Source organism: Lates calcarifer, linkage group LG13 (genome assembly GCF_001640805.2).
Source record: "Lates calcarifer isolate ASB-BC8 linkage group LG13, TLL_Latcal_v3, whole genome shotgun sequence".
In the NCBI taxonomy this organism is placed as follows: Eukaryota; Metazoa; Chordata; class Actinopteri; family Centropomidae; genus Lates; species Lates calcarifer.
Window position 1 is genome coordinate 12609309 of NC_066845.1, and position 17996 is coordinate 12627304.

At 43.4% G+C, this 17996-nt stretch overlaps 1 protein-coding gene across 4 annotated transcripts in view; it reads right to left on the minus strand.

The window, feature by feature from the left end:
* The window catches only part of rhobtb4 (Rho related BTB domain containing 4), a 41004-nt gene that overhangs the window by 5630 nt on the left and 17378 nt on the right, over positions 1-17996 (minus strand). For all 4 annotated transcript variants that reach the window (XM_018668706.2, XM_018668704.2, XM_018668705.2 and 1 more), the window contains 9 exons: positions 13036-13237; positions 12605-12708; positions 8541-8726; positions 7291-8110; positions 6898-7117; positions 5727-5845; positions 1130-1280; positions 801-889; positions 520-625 (listed from right to left, as the gene is read on the minus strand). In XM_018668706.2, coding sequence (XP_018524222.1) covers positions 520-625; positions 801-889; positions 1130-1280; positions 5727-5845; positions 6898-7117; positions 7291-8110; positions 8541-8726; positions 12605-12708; positions 13036-13227 — 1987 coding nt within the window. In that variant the 5' untranslated portion in view covers positions 13228-13237. The remainder of the gene's footprint in view (positions 1-519; positions 626-800; positions 890-1129; positions 1281-5726; positions 5846-6897; positions 7118-7290; positions 8111-8540; positions 8727-12604; positions 12709-13035; positions 13238-17996) is intronic.

Genomic DNA, 17996 nt, shown 5'->3' on the forward strand with positions numbered 1-17996 from the left:
CACATGTTTCAGATGTCATTTCAGATATGTACTGATGCAAGAGGACAAATCAACAAAATGAATGTGAAATAATAATACCATTTTAAAAAGTGACACAAGGAAGCAACTAACATTGCAATAAAGGTGTGAGGACAGGTAAACAAGGAGATGGGGCAAGTCACAAAAAAATATTCTATGCATAAAACCCATGAGATCAAAGTTTTAAACTTTCTGTATTTTCTGTATTTGTACTGTATTTTCCTGTTACCTGTTCCTATTATTTAGAAATTTGTGTATGCACACATTCACCTTCATTTGTTTTTTTTTGTTTTTTTTTAATGAATTCAGCCCATGATGGGCTTACGTGTATACAATGCTACAACTACTTAGCAGTGAGCTTAACCCAGAAAAGTATGTTTTTGTTCGAACTAGCACTGCAAAGCAAAATCTGTAAGAGTTCTTCGGAGGGGAGAGCTGCATGTATGAAAGTGTTTTGAGAGAGGCAAATAATCAGGGCAAAGAGAGAGAAGGTGTCTGTACCTGGAGACATGGCCTTCATGTCTTTGGGAAACTTGCGGCAGATGCTGTTATAATTAGTGCAGATGTGGTGGAGACACCAAGCTGATAGTTGCTTGGCATTGTGGAACTGCAGAGGGAAAAACAGAGGAGACATGAGGGGTCATTACAGTTGTGAAAAAAGAGAATAAATTTGAATGAATTAAAAAAAATGCAATGCTTAATTGTAAATGAACATCTATTCCTTCAGCTGAATTGAAAAATAGAACTGAATCATTTTGAATTACAAATTGTCAGGAACAGACCTGTGCAAGCTCGAGGTAAGCCAACACCTGCCCATCAATGTCAACTCCCTTCACTGCCAACTGGAGAAGCTCATCCACAGCGTGCTGCTCTGAAGATGCACAAAATATACAGAATCATGTCAATATTTGCTGTTTACTTGCACCACTGACATTGCCCTGCATTTTTATCTCCCAGTCACAAATTCTAACTCTGTGTGGCAGTCTAAATTAAATACAACTCACTGCACTGGCAATCTTTTAGTGAGTCATTGATAAAAGATAGTTTGTGCACAGATAAAACAATTCACAATATCAAAAGCATATTCTTCAATTCCTGAGAGCATCTTTACCTGTGAGGGCGACAAGGCGTGGCAAACAGAGACGGTTTGCCAGAACAATCAGTTCCATGGGCTCCAGACCAGGACAGGGCGTAAACAGACCAGAGTACAGGAACTCTAGCACCCCACGCATACAGGCTGCACTGGTGTTAGGAATGGATACCTGGAAAATGACCAGATCAAGAGGAAAACCATGAGAAATGAAACACTGAAGGTCACTTATAAATGGATCTATTCAGGCATTCATTTTCATCAAAATATGTATTCACATGAGCTTATAACTAAGCCACAATGTATTGCATGTATATATTGTCTCCTGCACTTGTGCTTTTGTCTCAAGATACAAACAGGTTGGTTAATTCATACATGCTAAACTGAGCATGATGGCTAGAAACGAGTGCGGCCCCGTGAAGACAGTATTATCAAAGAAAACAGTCATGTGGGTATTTGGAGGCAAAGGGCAGAGGACATCCTGTTTGGGTCACATTTCCTTTGATCCAGGCTCAGATGAAAGCGCAGCCTGGGGGCTAGTGATGCGAGCAATATGGCTAACACTAAAGATCCATAAGCACACACACAGGCAACCCCGCTACACTGAGCGAGATGAGTGAGACACAAGTTCAGACTTATCCATCAAGGCCACATGCAGATTCAGAACCTTTCTACACACTAGAGACTGAGCCAGGTTGTATCAGTGTTCTCCAAAGAGGTAGACAGTACATCACAGTATTCACATTCTGCTCTTACAATGAAATAAAATAATTTAGATGAACATGGGACATACGTACAGATGAACTCAAGTTTAGGTGATCATTAGCGATGACTAAACCACATGCACATTTAAAGATGATTAATATTAGGGTAAAGCAACATATGAAACTCGTAATGGAGCAAAAGTGAAACTTTATTGCTAAGCCCACTATTAAAACTATCACCTGCAAATGCATATAAATGAGCAAGACCTTTTACTGGGCCTAATTACCGTAAGTCAGACCAATAGCAAGTCAGTGGCAGGTAGTACAGTCTAAACCCAGGAAGGATGGAAGAAAGGTAAATGATGATGAGAGTGATGACCTGACCCCTCCAGGAGCTCTCTGAAGGTACCCACTGAGGCGCTCTTCAACCTCCACTCCCATAACCAATTAGGAGAATGTCAGCTTGGCGTGACCTCTCGTTATGACTAAAAAGTCACAACACCAAGACAAGGGTGGTCTCTGGAGCTTAAAGCCCCAGCTGGGGCCAGGAAGCATTAATGAGTGGACACGTTCATGGTGACAGGACATTTCTGGATAAGACCCATCACCTGTTCTGACAGGTGTTCTTTTGCTCCCTCAGTCTGCAGTCCTGGTGGTCAATTGTCAGTTTAGTTTATTTGCAAACCCACAAAGCTTAAGTCCAGGGTGGAAAAAATCGAAGGGTAACAAGTCAGCAAATGTGATATCAGTCACAGTCAGAGCTTGAAAAAAAAAACAACTCACGTCAAGGAAACAGAAAAATTAAAAACTGAGTGTACACTCAAATTAAATGTGGGTGGGAAAAAAGCAGTGAGTCACATAGCTACTACCAAAGACAAGAACATAAAAGAGAAAGAGTAAGAAAAGGAGGTCATTCTTTCTCTACACTGAGAAAAAGTCTTTCGCAGAAAACAACTCCTGTTGACTCTGCTGGCTCCTCTTTTCTCGTGAGCAAGACAGGAGCTTAACAGGCTCTCACATTTGACAGGCTAGGCTTATCCACATGTAATACTCCACTGTGATGCACACTCACATTGTGAACACAAAACCACAGGCACACACCTAGGACATTATCCAGGGGTATACCATGACATACTCAGCGGTCAGTTTGTAGAACTCCCAACACAGACAGTAAACCTCAAGAGGTGTGTTTTGACTCATGCTTTTTGATTACTACAACAAAGCTACAACCTTTTTAACCATGACTGATCCACTGAATTTTTCACAAACAAGTGTATGTGCAAAATGTCTATAATGTTGCTAATATCAATAATACTATGAATAATTATGATGATATTAAATCTGTTTGAAACATATCTTAACGTTGTTCTGCACACGATTAGAATAGCAATGATATCACACAACAGCATGAACACTGAAATGTGTGAGCCTAAAAATATTGAGAAGGAAGTGTGACTTGAGCATGAAAATAGAACGGCACTGGCTGATCACATGCTACTCTCACTGTTACAGAGTTACAGGTTCTTTGAATTTTTCATATTATGGATTTATATAGTGCTTTTCCCACACCTAAGAGAACAGTTGTAATATTATAATATGACATTATCCATTCATATGCACAACTCACTAACCATTTTTTTCATTCCTCATGTTGTGTGTCATAAAATGACCAGATCCCACTCATATTTCAGTTGTTTTTTACTGTTTTAATATGCTCTAATGATATTCCTCTGTATGAAATCTGAGTAAAACTAGGGGTGGATAATTGCTTTAATATCCATATATGCATTGCACTTGATTTCATTTTGAAATGGACTGAGTGAGACCCATCAGCTGCAACTAGTTCACTCAGTGTCTTAAACATGTAACCTTAAAATAAGTGTAGAAACACTATATCACCTTTATATGATTCCACAGGACATTGATAAACAATAATATTTAATTATCACCCTGATTAACCAGATCTCATCTTGTCTTTCTCTGGTACCAAATCTCTTTTTGGCTAACTAAATATAGAACTAGACAATCTGCTGTGTCAAGGTTACACAATTGTGTCCCATTATAAAAGCTCTGCTTCTGCTGGAGGACCAGTGTTGAGAGTTAAACTGCAAGTATTTCTGCTCAGTTCTGCAGACACTGTTTATCAAACTAACATTTATCCATGAAATTGTCTCAAAATCAATAAGATAAATAAACAGCTAATGGTATGACAGTTCTGCAAATGCAATTTGCCCATGAGTGACACGTAAAAGGCTACATCTTCGCCTACCCAAGGAGGAACAAAGTAACTTTCAAAGCCAGCAGACACTCCTGTAACTGCAGCCTGTTGTTGACATATACAATCAAATTCACTAATTAGCACCGCAAAGCTTTTAAAATGCAGCTACATTTATATGCAAACGCAAATACACTCCTGCTCATGGACATATGTAAATGCTGACAGCTTCGTTGTGCAGTTGGTCTTTGAGTCTTTGTCTCCCAGGCACCTGCCTCCTGTGCTGTGCCAGCTTCATGCCATAAACAATGCCACAATAGTCACTATCATGGACTGTGTGGAGTAACCATAGACACCAGCAGCCCACCAGCAGCAAACACTGTGCCCCCTCAGTGATGCTGATGTTCTGTTTTCACCCTCAGCCACAATAGCTGCAATGGCTTTTTCACACTCACTCACTCACATGGATGTGTTCTGGAATAAAATCCAGTTTATCCACATGGAAAAACAAAAAACTAAATGTTTTTCTTTCCCAGCTCTATAGTACTTTTCTTCTAATATTCATTCTATAACTTTGAGCACCACACCTAAAGTGATTCCACAACATTTTTATTTCTGGTCTGTCTCTCTGTTCACTTCTTTCTTACTTCCAATCCTTCCGAGGGCCCGAATCTACGTAACCTAACCCTACTGACCTTGAAAGTAACTATACCCCTGGGGATCTGGTTCTGCAACACAGTACGGGGAGCATCAACCTAAAGACAGTCAGGGACACGAACTTCCTCTCTGGTTGGGTCAGGTCCGGTGCACAGGCCCTACCCCCCAGTGGTGTACCGAGCGACCAGAAGCTGAGCCTTAAGTGAGAGCACTCCTGAAGTAACCAGACCTGCCACTTGAGCAAGGCTGACCTCGAAAAGGCGTACTCTTCTGGGCTTACTCAAGGGACTGAGATGGGTCAATGCAACATCATCATTCTGCTATCACAAGCATGAGCCTTCACACAAATGTTGCAATGTTTCTAACCAGTCTTTAATGAGCCAGCAGTTTAATACTTGTGTTCACACAAATTGGTATCTTTTATGTGATAATGTAATCTGTGGATTATGTTCACTGGGGGGGAAGAGCTACCTCAACAGCTAACAGGAACATGACAGACAATTGGAGATGAGCCTCAGTGTCTCAGTGTTGTAACACAAAACCAAAGACTGTGGTTTGTACCATAGCAAGGCACAGCAAACAGCACAGCCTCAAACAACAGGAAGTTAAAAATGAAAGGGGTTCATGTTGCTGAAACTATAACTGATTAAAATGTGTGTGTGTGTTTGCAAGGCATCCAGTGGTCTGGTAAATGCAGAGCTTCAACCACATTTGCAGGTGAAACAACAGTTTGTAGGTCAATCTGAGCTGTGAACTTTCACATACTAGAAGCACACACAGAGAACACAGATACACATGCAAGTTTCTAGACATGAAGGTAACACATGTCAAAAGTAATAAACCTTGCGCAAGTAACCCATTCACCTTTATCTCGTTTATTGATTCTGTTACAGTGCTGTTGCTGACACGTTTAGTACAGGTGGGTGATTAGGTCACCCGTTGAGGGTGACGTGAGTTTACTGTTGTAAATTTCCCAGGAATTGCTCCTAAAAGTTAAATGTAGCTCCATCCCCAAAGCTCTTCCTGGTATATCTGAACTCACCACCTCGATGTAGCTTTCCATGAAAGAGCCGCGGAACATGGCAGCCATCCAGTCGCAACTCGAGATGAGCAGGGGCTTGTGGGCCGGGAGGCAGCCATCGTCCAGGCGGAACACCACATCTAAAACCGGGGTGGGAAAAGAGCATTCATCTCGTGGAGTGCCACAGAAGCCCAAGCTACAGAGGGGGAAAGACAAGACAAGGCAGACGTCCAAACACACGCACAGGCAGACAGACGGCCAGAAGGCCAGACAGACACACACAGAGACATAGACACAGGTAGACAGACAGAGAGATAAATTGACAGAAGGACAGAACAGCTTTTGACACAGAGTAAGGGAAGGAGAGCAGACACTGGGTAGTAGGTCATGGAGTAAATCCTGTGTGGACCCTGGACTAGAACTTTGGTAGTGAAAGTGTCGATAGGAAACACAGCAGCTATGTTAGTGCAATAATGTTGCAGAGGGCTATGATTTCATATATCTTTAAGCCAATCCTTGAGTAATAAATGGGATAAGGCAGATTATACAATTGTTCATACAGCTTCATTTATCAATAGAATCTCTGAAAAGCATTTTAAATGAAGATTCCCATTGTTATAATCATGAAAACAACAGAGAAGGTATAGAGAGAGGTGAATGTGAGACAGCCTTTGTTCAGAGACAGCAGATGTCTGGCACTGGCTGCAAATGCTGTGATAACATGCATACACAACAGCTTAGGGAGACATACAACACCATATGAACACAAAAGACAGGAAGCACACAAGAGCGAGCACAAGACCAAGCATAGTGAAACAACAGTCATCATCAAGTCACTTGATGACTATAAAAGGACTTCAGAGAACAGATAAACCACCACATACAAAATGCATATTTTATAGCAAATATTCAATGGCAAATATATAGTATGAGACGCAAATGTACGCAGAGTGTACATTTCCAGAGACTGAAAGAGAATGCTGGAAATTAGCACAATCTTTTTGAAAGTCTTTCTTTCATTTTCTCACACTTCCTCTCATAATCTTCAACTCCTCCCACTCTCATGCACACACATACACCCACACACAGACACGCTCACAAAAACCTACTGATGCATACATGGAAAACATCTACAATGACACAAATACTATTGAAAGTATTGAGGATCTGAATGGTTTGCGCAGTGGTTTACCAGCAAAGGTCCCTTTATTGAGACACTCCTTGATTCGGTTGGCTCTGCGGACATGGAAGGCCTTGGTGATCTCCTGGTTCATGAAGCTTTCTCTGTTCAGAACATTGGCCACCATCATCCGTAGGTCAAACACCTCAAGTAGCTCAGCTATGGTGGCCACCTGCATCAGATCCCCTCGGCCCTCGTCAAGACTGCCTGTGTACAGGTACTGAAGCACTGCCTGAAATCAAAGCCAATCGAGAAGTCAAACATAGAGCTTTGTAACAACCACAAGAACACCAAAGAGCTCCGTGTGGCCTTTAGTAATGATGCAGAAAATATATTCACATCAACAGGATTATGTTATTTTCCCATGATATTTTTTAGTAATCTTGTTGCTTTAAAGTCTATCACCTTAAATGGTTCTTCCTGTATAAGTGCATCCATGGCCACCACAGTCATGAGTCGTGGTCGTCCAGTCATCGGATCATCAACATGTTCCAAACACACACTCAGGAACCCCCTCCCCCATCCTGAAAGTGCTCGACCAGTCCCTAGTGCTCCCACGGAGTACTGGGCTCGAGATGGGAGTGCATTATCACTCTGGGAAGTCCTCAAAGAGCCCTGCTGGAGCAGCTGAGGTCGATTAAGGCCCCGCACTCCTCCATCAGCCCCATCTTTATCAATGTCCAGGCTCTTAGTGCGCCCAGCTTGCTCCTTGGCTCCTCTCCTGCTCTGCTCATCTTCCTCCCCACTCTCCAGGTTTTCCTTGCTCTCCTGCTCCTCCCCCCGTGGCACCACGCAGGATCCACCAAGATCAAGGGTGAAGAGGTCGTAGAACTTGGAGCAGGAAGTAGCCAGATAGACTTTGTGTGCAAAGACGCGAGTGGTGCCACCCTGCAGAAGGAAGAGAACATCTGCGCACAGTGGCTGGCAGAAAAGGGAATCGGGGCCCTCGCCGTCTGTGGGAGGGGGGTCTGGGATTCCCACTATCGGGCGCGGTGGGCGAGGAGGCAGGAAGGGTGCCTGGAGTAGGGGCCTCTGGACCTTTTTTAAGTGGGATTTCCAGAACTGCAGGTGTCGACGGGAGATCAGGGCGGCTCGTATGGCATTGTCAAAAACATCTTTGACTCCAAACTGAGCAACAATGCTGGTCTCGTAGTAGGGTATCCCAAGCTCCTTTGCCACCTCGTGGCCTCTCTCTGGAGGAAGTATATCTGTGGGTTTGATGGGTCTGTCACAAAGTCAGGAAGAAATAATGACGTTAATGATGATGGTGTTCAGATAAACAAGTCAATTCAAGGAGGAAGGAGGAAATGAGATAAATCAACAATGCTAGACATTTACATAAAGCAAAACAAAGTTGTCTTCATCTTAGCATTCATTTTAACAATATTTACCTACACTTTATTTATATCTTGCAAGAGGTGAGATGACAGTTAACCAATGAAATGCACAACAGCAAAAATTACTCCTCACAACATCAATCAATAACGCAGACAACTAGCCAATGTCTCATCTGTGATGATTCAGTTACTGTTATGCTGTTATTACTGATCACTGATTAACTGGACAAACCTCACATACAACCCTCACTGAAAGGCACCATGGTGCGCATTCTATCCAAATTTGTCTGTTAATGCCTGATGAGGGAGGCATCTCACTTGGCAAGGGGTCGTCGCGCACGGTTTACGGCATCCAGGTCGGCGTAGCGCAGATCCAGCTGGCAGCCAACCAGGATGATGGGCGTCCGGGGACAGAAGTGCTTGATCTCCGGGAACCACATGGTGCGGACGTGGCGCAAGGAGTTGGGATTAGCCAGAGAGAAGCAAAGCACCACTACGTCAGACCTGCAGAGAGAGTAAAAAAAAGTCTTCATTTCATGTACTTACAACGCAGCAGAGATCACAGATAAGATGGGAAAAAGATAAAAGTCATGAGCAAGAGATGCCGGCAGAGAGAAGACGGAGTGAAGGGGACAGAAATGAGGGAGAGAAAAAAGGGGTCAGTGCTGAGTCACTGAACATCTTGTCACTTTATTTTAAAACATGTGTGATATGTGTATGGAAGAAGCTTGTTTAGCTGCTGCAAGGCATTGTGGGAGCATGGACAGTGCCATTGAGAAAGCTACGAGGTGGGTCACAAGACACATGAGTGTGTGTGTATGGATGTGTGAGTGGGTCTGTTTATGTGTGTCTGTGTGTATGAGTCTGGGCCTCTGGGCTGGTGATCTGTGTGGCCCATCTCTCTCTCTCTTACGTAAATCTCCCTAAGCCCTCCAAGGCTACACGGACCACAAAGAGGAGGCTAAGAATAGATCAGGATACACACACACACAAATTCATTTCCTCAACCGATGTGTTTGAGCAAGCAGACAGCAGCACGTACAGCTGTTCTCTGGTACTGATATTTCTGTGGCATGTTGGCACATGTGTCTCCTGATAATGTTTGATAGAGCTCTGTGTCAAAACATTTCTCAGTACAATGCTGACTAGGCAAAAACATATAATTCCCAACTGATCTACTTCTTAAAATATCGCAACACACACAACTTTTTGACCCCAGCAGCACAAGACCAGGCCTATATTACACTAACATCAGATAATGAAATATACAGTCCTGTTTTTGACACTTGTCATGCATACAGTATTCATTAGAGGGTGTGAGATGCAAAACTGAACCTTGTACTTGAGAGCAGTATTACACACCACTTAAGCACTGCTCTTATTTCCTTCAGGCAAAATACCTGTGCTACAGCAAGCATGGCCCACTTACTGAGCAGATGAAAGCTGCACTGTAAAAAAACAAAAACAAAAAAGCACTTCTACTTCCTTTATCTTTACTTTGTTTTGTATAAATCAAACAAATAGACCAGCAAAGTAAGGTAATTCCACTTGTTATGAATGAAATTTCAACAGTTGACAGCTGAAAGTCCTAAAATGGTAAGCATCCTTGAAGTGGTCATATAAAACAACTTAAAAAAAAACATGAAAGTACCTAACCTGATGTCCTCTCTTATTTGTAGAAAATCCTGCTGAGAGTTTGGGCCACTAAACCAGGTGATTTGCTAAAAAGGACATTTTTTGCAGTGTAGATATGGGTTCCATAGTCTATGTTTACTTTCATTAATGTAATCTCTCAAAAGCTTCTATGCCCAAGGACATAATATACATTACCAAAGCATTACATCACAGGTCTCTCTCACACACACACATACACACACACACACGCACACACAGGAATTCCCATTAGCACTTTGTCAAAGGATCATTACCATGGCTTAGTCTGTTTGAGGTCATATTATGTGTACGTGCCTTTGCTCTCGTGGTTAAACTTAAACCTTACTGCCATAGTTTGGGCCAGATTATCTTTATGTTAGCATAGCATTTTACTTGCCACCAACATTGTAGAGACTGAGTGGCTGCACTTTGCTGGAAACAGCTTTAAAAAGGCCTCCACCAGGGGCAGGGAATTAAAAACCCATAGAAGGCTTTTGTACCTGTCCAATTTTAACCTGTTTTTCAAAAGCAGCCATTTAAAAGTCGGAGAGTGAAGGTTGAAAATTGGAACCCCAAGAATTACTTCTGCTGCTTTGCGCTGCAGGGCAACTTCCAGGTTCAATCTGCAGGTCAACGAAGACAACCTAGATACTGAATTCATGTACACAAAAGAGAAGTAATAAAAAATGCAGACATTATTATGCAGTGTAGTCTCCTTTCTCTTGTTTATTTCTGCACTGGTACACAAAGTGTGATGCGAAAGATAAAGTTTTTTGCAGGTTGGATGTTGAACATCATGTGAATAGGAATTGTGCCAGAAGTGTGAACATATACAGTGTCTTATTAAGGACATATACTATGATTAGTGTACATCTGGATGACAGAGCACCTGTGAGTTAAGTCATAAGACAAACAATTCCACTGTGTTATCACTAATAATTTGCCACTGGCATTAATGTGTAATAAATAGCTCCACCAGCTGACTGGTTTTTTAGTGTTTTCTGTGTGTGTGTGTGTGTGTGTGTGTGTATGTGGTGGAGCCAAACCACAAAGGTCATCAGTTGCAAGATTATGTAAGAAACAACACAGATATGCACACAGGCACGCACGCACACACACTCACACAACCACAACAGAGATGACCTAAATAATCAGATTTTCTGCTGTAATAAAGAAATGAATTGGTCTCATGTAGGCATCTATATTACTCTGCAATAACAAAGCCTGGTACAACAGCCCTCATCAGTCATTAAGTCTGTCACGACAGTACTATAAAAGTCAATTAATGCACTAACAAGAACAATGCTAAAGTGCAATATGAGATTGTTTTGCTAGTTGTTCGTTGAGGTTGGCTGAGGTTAAATTCGGCTTTTCAAGCTGAGATTTCTTTCCCAAACAGAATGTTCCTCTCGTAACAAAGCATGTGACAATCTGGGTATTGTCTGTTTGAGTTGTGATATCAACAAAAGGCTACAAAGTGAAGGTGGCTGTGGAGAGGGTGAAGGAGCAGCAAGGTGTCAAGGGTACAGAGGAGGGCTAATGATGGGAGCTGAGTAACTGAGTAATGCGGGAGTTTAGGGGGGGTGGGGTGGGGGTGGGGGGGTGCCTGGAGCTGCAGACGCCAGGGAGGCAGGCAAGCAGAAAACAGCTGAGCTGGCACTGTGTCTTTATCAGCTGACTGCAGGCTGACAAAGCATACAGGACATGCGGACAGACACGCACGCACACGCACACACACACACACACACACACAGACCAAAACACACACAAACAGCAGCAGATCACTGCGCAAATGTACAGACGCTGAAAGAGTGGAAGAACACAACAGAGGGGAGAAACTGTGAGCCACAAACTACACGCAACCTACAAAAGCACAAACGCACAGTCTGTCATGCAGATACACTCGCGAAAAGATGACAGGGTGACATGTTGGAGCGCATCTACCCACCCGTGAGAAAACTCACAGATTGCAGTGTCATGCGTACATGCATGTGTATGATTTTCTGTATTGGTGCCTAGCTATGACTTATGACTACATAAAAGACACATTAAATGACGAATAGAGAGACAGATACATATGTACGTATTTAAAATATACGTATTCATAATTCAGTGTCTGTATACAGTACACATTTAATGATGCATGGAATGTATTTTCACTGGTCAGGTTTGGTAACTTCTATTTGAATTGGTATTTGCTGATTTTTGCTTTTGCAATAAGTACTTTTGCATTTCATGCCAATAAAACAGCTTTGATAGAAGGATGGGGAGTAAGAGGATAGAGCAGTGATCCAATCATGTCTGGTGGAGGAAGGGTGTAACAGCTTGAGGGCAGAGTTCAAATGAAAAGCGTGGCAGCTGGATTACACACACACACACACACAAAAACTTTTGGGTAAGTACATCTTCTGTGGGTATGTTTATGAGGACTTGACAGATTAGTTACATTCTCATTGTAAGTTACATTCTCCTCAACTGGCCAACAACAACTGTGGTCACATAATAGCCCAAGGAAATTGTGTCAATGCTTTGCAAATTATGCAGCCAAGACAAAGCAATCCCTTGGCTGCACCAAATGTGAAAATGGAACGTGTTGCAAGGCAGTTAACCTTGTGGTCAGCCAGCAACTGTGTTATTGGGTCAGTAACTAGGTTCTGGCTGCTAGACAGTCTGAAACCTTGTATGTGTGTGTGTATGTGTATGCTTGTCCCTGTTGCATATCTGCTTACCTGCCATAGGCAAATCGTCTGTCTTTGTGATGATCCCCGAATGTGTCCCATAGCCTCAGGGACACACTGACCTCATCCACTACATCACGAGATCTCTCTAACACCTGCAACACAGACACATATCCCTGTGATCAAGGCAAACGGTCTTAACTCCCTTGTGATGTTTGTGTTTTTAGTGGAATTGAAGGATTATGCAATCACTAAACTAAATGGGGGAAAAAAAATCACAATGATTGTCAATGTCAAACCTCAATGTGAACATTTTTTGAATTATGTTTTCTTTTACAGGCCTGAAAAACATTTTACCAATGTTACAAATACACAATAAACAGAATTAGACCATCACATCCTACAGTGTGCCCGATTATGTCTATATGTGGCTCGTTCCACACTGTGATTGCCTGCATGTACATGTGTATGTGTGTGCCCACCTCCTGGCATACGCGGTACTGGTCGATGGCCCAGACTGTTGGCACGTGGGTGGCAAGCAGCTGATACTGTGTGAGGGTAGCATTGCAGGCCCGGGCACAGATTAGCCTGGTCTTGCCTACTGCGTTATCCCCTACCACCACACATTTAATGGTTTCCACATTGGGCCGCTCATAGTCTGTGTCTATATCCATGGAGAGGGCCCTGGAGAATAGGAGACAGGGGAGAGAGAGAGAGAGAGAGAAAAGAGGTTAATTCAATATTCATGGGAAATTAAAATCACATTGATAAAGTATCCCAGGAGGAATGACACTGCATTTCCACAATGAAAGCGACTGGCATCAGGCACGGTAGCCTCTAACTCTCACCCAGTCCAGGCTAGGGAAGCTTTGTTAAGGCTCTAAGCCTCCGTAGCTGTACTGACCAGTGTTCAGGGGCTTCTGCCAAACTCCTAAACAGAACACATGGTTCGCAGGCTGAGGAATAGAGGGACTGCAGAGCTATTTCTGTAACAGCACACAGTGAGAGAAAGACAAAAAGAGAGAGACTTCCCTTGAGCTCACCGTCCTTTTCTCCTCTTGTCTGTCTTTTCCCCTATCTGCTTCCCTTTTGAATCACTGATAACATCTTCACGTCAGAGAAAACATAAAGCAAAGTGATGAAATGTGTAGCTTGGCAGTACAAAAGACAGACAATAAAATCCCTCATAAAGCCATTTGTAATTAACTTCTTAGGTCATTCAGGAGCACAGGGAGCTGTGCATCATCTTTTAGGGTCAAATATATTTACTGTAGGCTTACACAGAGGGGGGGGGGGGGGGAACTGGAAAAAGGGTGGTTGCATGTTTAACCACCTGCCAGCTCCGCGCTTAACCTCAGCACAAGATGGAAGTGGTTATGTACACATCTAAACTGACTTCCTCTTTTAAAACCACACATCACTGTAAAAAGCTTATCAAAATCCCCCCTTCCATAAACTGCTTACAAACATTTCCGACATGTCAAAACACATGTTAATACCCATTTTTTAAAACATTCCTAAAAGAATCCGCTCTATTGCATAACCAGCCCACACACACACACAGTTAGACCTGTAGCCAGTTAATCAGTCCATCCGTCCTTGCAACTTGCTCACAGGACCAACCCAACGCCCCATAAATAGAGCATCTAAAACATTGATAAAGGCCTTCGCTTGTTATTCCATTGACGTGGATGCCAGCGAGACACTTCAGTCCCGCACTGACAGACACCGGCAGCTAAAAATGGCATCTATTCATCGGACACATGAGCCATGCGTGCACCCTGCTATTCAGCCATGACCTGCTCTCTGTGTCCTCACTCACCTCTAACCTGCTCATAATTCCGCTGCTGCCACACAGAAACCTTCCCAAGAAACCTGAGACAATGATTTTCCTTGTCAGCAACCACAAAAATATCATCATGTGTCCTGATTTCTTGTCAAAAGTAGTCCCAATTACGTCAGCCAGGAAGTACAGCAGAGGGATCCTACCTGTGTCTATCTGAGGTGAAGGGAAGTGTCTGTCAAAGAGGCTGTTTCCTGAATGGTCCATACGGAACAGATAGCGCCTTTTAGAGTTATAAATACTCTTTTTTTGCCCTTGCAACCTGTCTGGCTGCGACACCTTAAGAGACACGTACTACAGATTGAGGACAGAGATAGAAGAAGCAGTAAAAAGGTACCACAATGTTGCACTTATCTAACGGCTATGTGCCTAATGGTCATCACAGCTGCCAAAGCAGCAGTCCTTTTAGTGCTGTGTAAAGGAAAGAGGGATGAAGTGTGAGGCATACTACGGAAGTACAACACATGGCAAAGCACATGTGAGCAGAAAGAGACGAAAAGTGACACAGACATTGACTGGCAGAGGAAGAGAGGTTATATGGAATTGTTAATTCCCAGAATTTCCAATGCAACAGTAGATAAGCAAAAGGGATTGCAAGAGAGACAAGGCAGGGAGGGGATTATTAGAGTCTTAGAGAGAAAGAGAGGGACTGTCAGCCCAGCATTAGAATCAGTCAGTCATGCCACGTGGATCAAAAGGGCAAGACCAACAATAACCAAGGCTGCTCAGGGGAACAATCACAGCTTTTCCTGCTCATGCTTCTCTCCACTGTCAAATCAGTGGTTCTCTGAGACAGAGAGACAAATAGAGAAAAAAGACAGAGGAGAGAGAGCAGAGTGCAGTTCAAGATCCTCTACCACTGACCCATGGGAGTCTGGAAGTCAGTATGTGCATGTGAGCATGTGTGCATGCGTGTGCACGTGGTAATGAGCTTAGGGCCGGCATGGAATGATGTGAGCAGTGATATAACCAGGAGGCCGCATTGGTGCTGGTGGTGGTGGTATGGACAGTTTCTCGGGGGGTGGGGGTGGGGGGTCTTAACGGGACCCAGCTCCCAGCTCCCAGATATCATCCTCCATCTGTGGCTCTGCATCAGGCTCCGAGCGAGTCTGGTCATGCAACGGTCAACGCACATAACACAATTGTCTACTCACACACCACTGCACTTGACAGATATGCACCTGCTCTCAGGTTTATATTTAAACTTCAGGAGGTTTCACAAACTTCAACAATTATTTTTAATTGTAAGACTGAGGGATGAGCGTAGGCTAGAGACCGTGAGAGCAGAACGCTGCAGCTCAGGCGACCAGAAAGAGAAGCTGTAAAGCTCAGGTTTCATTTTTAGCTAACGACCTATAGTGAACTGTACACAGATGTCTAGACTTCATCTGCTGGCTAGTGTCATCTTCCCAACAAAGCAGCAAAGGAGGCTGCAAGAACAAAGATGTGTTGGAATGCAACAATAAAATGTGTGTGTTTGGAGAATGAGATTCTGTCCCAGTTTTCGCGCATGTGTGCATGTATTTCTGACTCTTATAGAAACATATTGATGGGTGGAGGCAAGACCACAGTGATAGGAACACTGTGACAGGAACTCAAACGCCCACTCAACACACAAACACCAACCTTCTGGTTTACTGGTTGGAAAGTCATGGATTGAGTCAGAGTGTGTGTGCGTGTGGAGTTCGTTGCAGGAGGAACAGACAGACAAAGAAACTCATGCATAATTTGGACAGTGTGTGTCTCAGTGTGACTTTGCTTTAGGGCCAGAGGGGGTTTCATAAGAAAATGGCTTACAGCTTTTTTTTTTCCTCATTGCACAGTTCCTGGCATCTCTACCTCTTGTTTTTTTATACACACCCAATGCGCCCTTTCTAAATCCTTTCATTTATCCTTCTGTCTGTTTGCATCTGGCGGGTTTGTTCCTAGCTGTGCCCACTCAACCACACCTTTTGACCCGCTTACAAACTCCCTCAATCTCTTCCCCACTCTGTATTCATTCTCCAAATGCAGTGCCTCACAGTTCACAGTTATCCCATCCTGCACCGCAGCCATTTTCTTTTCATCACCTTTTTCCACTACTGCTCTTCTTTGCCTTCTTCCAGTTTCTCTCTCTCATCCAAAATCACAGCCTCTCTGTCCCCTTTATTAGCGGTTATCATTTCCTCTATCTACGACCTTAGACTCTTCTGGATGGCAATCAAGGAGCAGAATTAACCAGACAGCCCACACCCAGTTTGCCTCCCCCTCTGTCTCCCTTTCTCTGTTACGTAACACCTTTAGCGATCCACTGGCAGCAACAGCTCATCCCGAATACCCTCCATAGCCCCCATCCGCTTCTTTTTTGTCCTCTTCCTTTCGGCTAGAGTTCACCCCAATGCCACGATGAAGCCGCCTGCCTCTCCACTCCTTCCACCCAGCCCCGCTATAAAAAAAAAAAGAAAAAAAAAGACCCCAATAACCACTCGCTTTGTACACGGGCCAACACTTGCACACTCACACAGAGCTATGGGGTTTACAATATCACAGGCTTGACTGCATAGTCAAAGTGCCCATGTGTAATTGTTGGAAGAAACTGTGGCTGCATGTGCAATCATGTGTGCAACCCAATAAATTTTTTTATGACAATTTTTTGTCCAAAGTCTGCTCTCATGAAAGAAAAATGCCCACTCATTTGTACGTGTGTATGCTTTTCAGGTGTGTATGCTTTGTGTGTGAGAGGAGAAGTGTGTGTGTTGTGTGGGTGTTTGAGACAGTGACTGCCACAGGCGCAGCTGGCACAGACTGGTTACATAATCTGGTCTGTAGCCTCTGCTTGGCTCCCTGGATGGCTGACTGTAGACCTCAGACTCACATACACACACACACGCACTTGCACAGACATGCATACACACATGCATGCCTGCACGTACGAGTTGCCTCACCCACTGCAGATGGTGCTGGTGCTGATGCACGGCCTATGGCAGACGGTGATATGAACACATCCATCCCGGGTAATTGAGACGGTCTTTGGGAGCAGCATGTCAGGCTGCTTGAGAAAAACCCTTCCTCTTCCCATCTCCCCGCTGCAATAATGCTTTGTAAACACAGACAGGCTCGTCTTGATGGCCTAATTTCCTGTAAACCCCCCCACCACCACCTCCCATGTCCATATTTTCCACCTACTTTTTCTCTCCATCTCTCTTGCTGTCTTAACTCGCTTATCTCCATCTCATTTCTGTTTCTCGCCCTTATACTTTTCAGTATCCGCTCCACTCTCCCCTGTCTGTGATTCATTTTTCTAAAATCACCTATCACCTCTACCCATTCATATTATTTACTTTTTCAAGACAATTCTGATAAAATAAACAAATGAGCTGTCAATTCCTTCGACATTTGTCATTAACCATTACAGCACTTTTGGATAGCTTTGACCCTGGTTTGACAGCAGGAGTCTTAAGTCACAGGACAAACTATTCCGGCATGTGTTTACATACAAAGTACATATGGCTCATATTTGCACAGATCCTTTCAAATACCATTGTATACTCTATTTTGATGTTTAATGTTTTGTCTTTTTTGCTCTGAAATTGAGTCAAGGCAACTGTGAATTACTGTGAC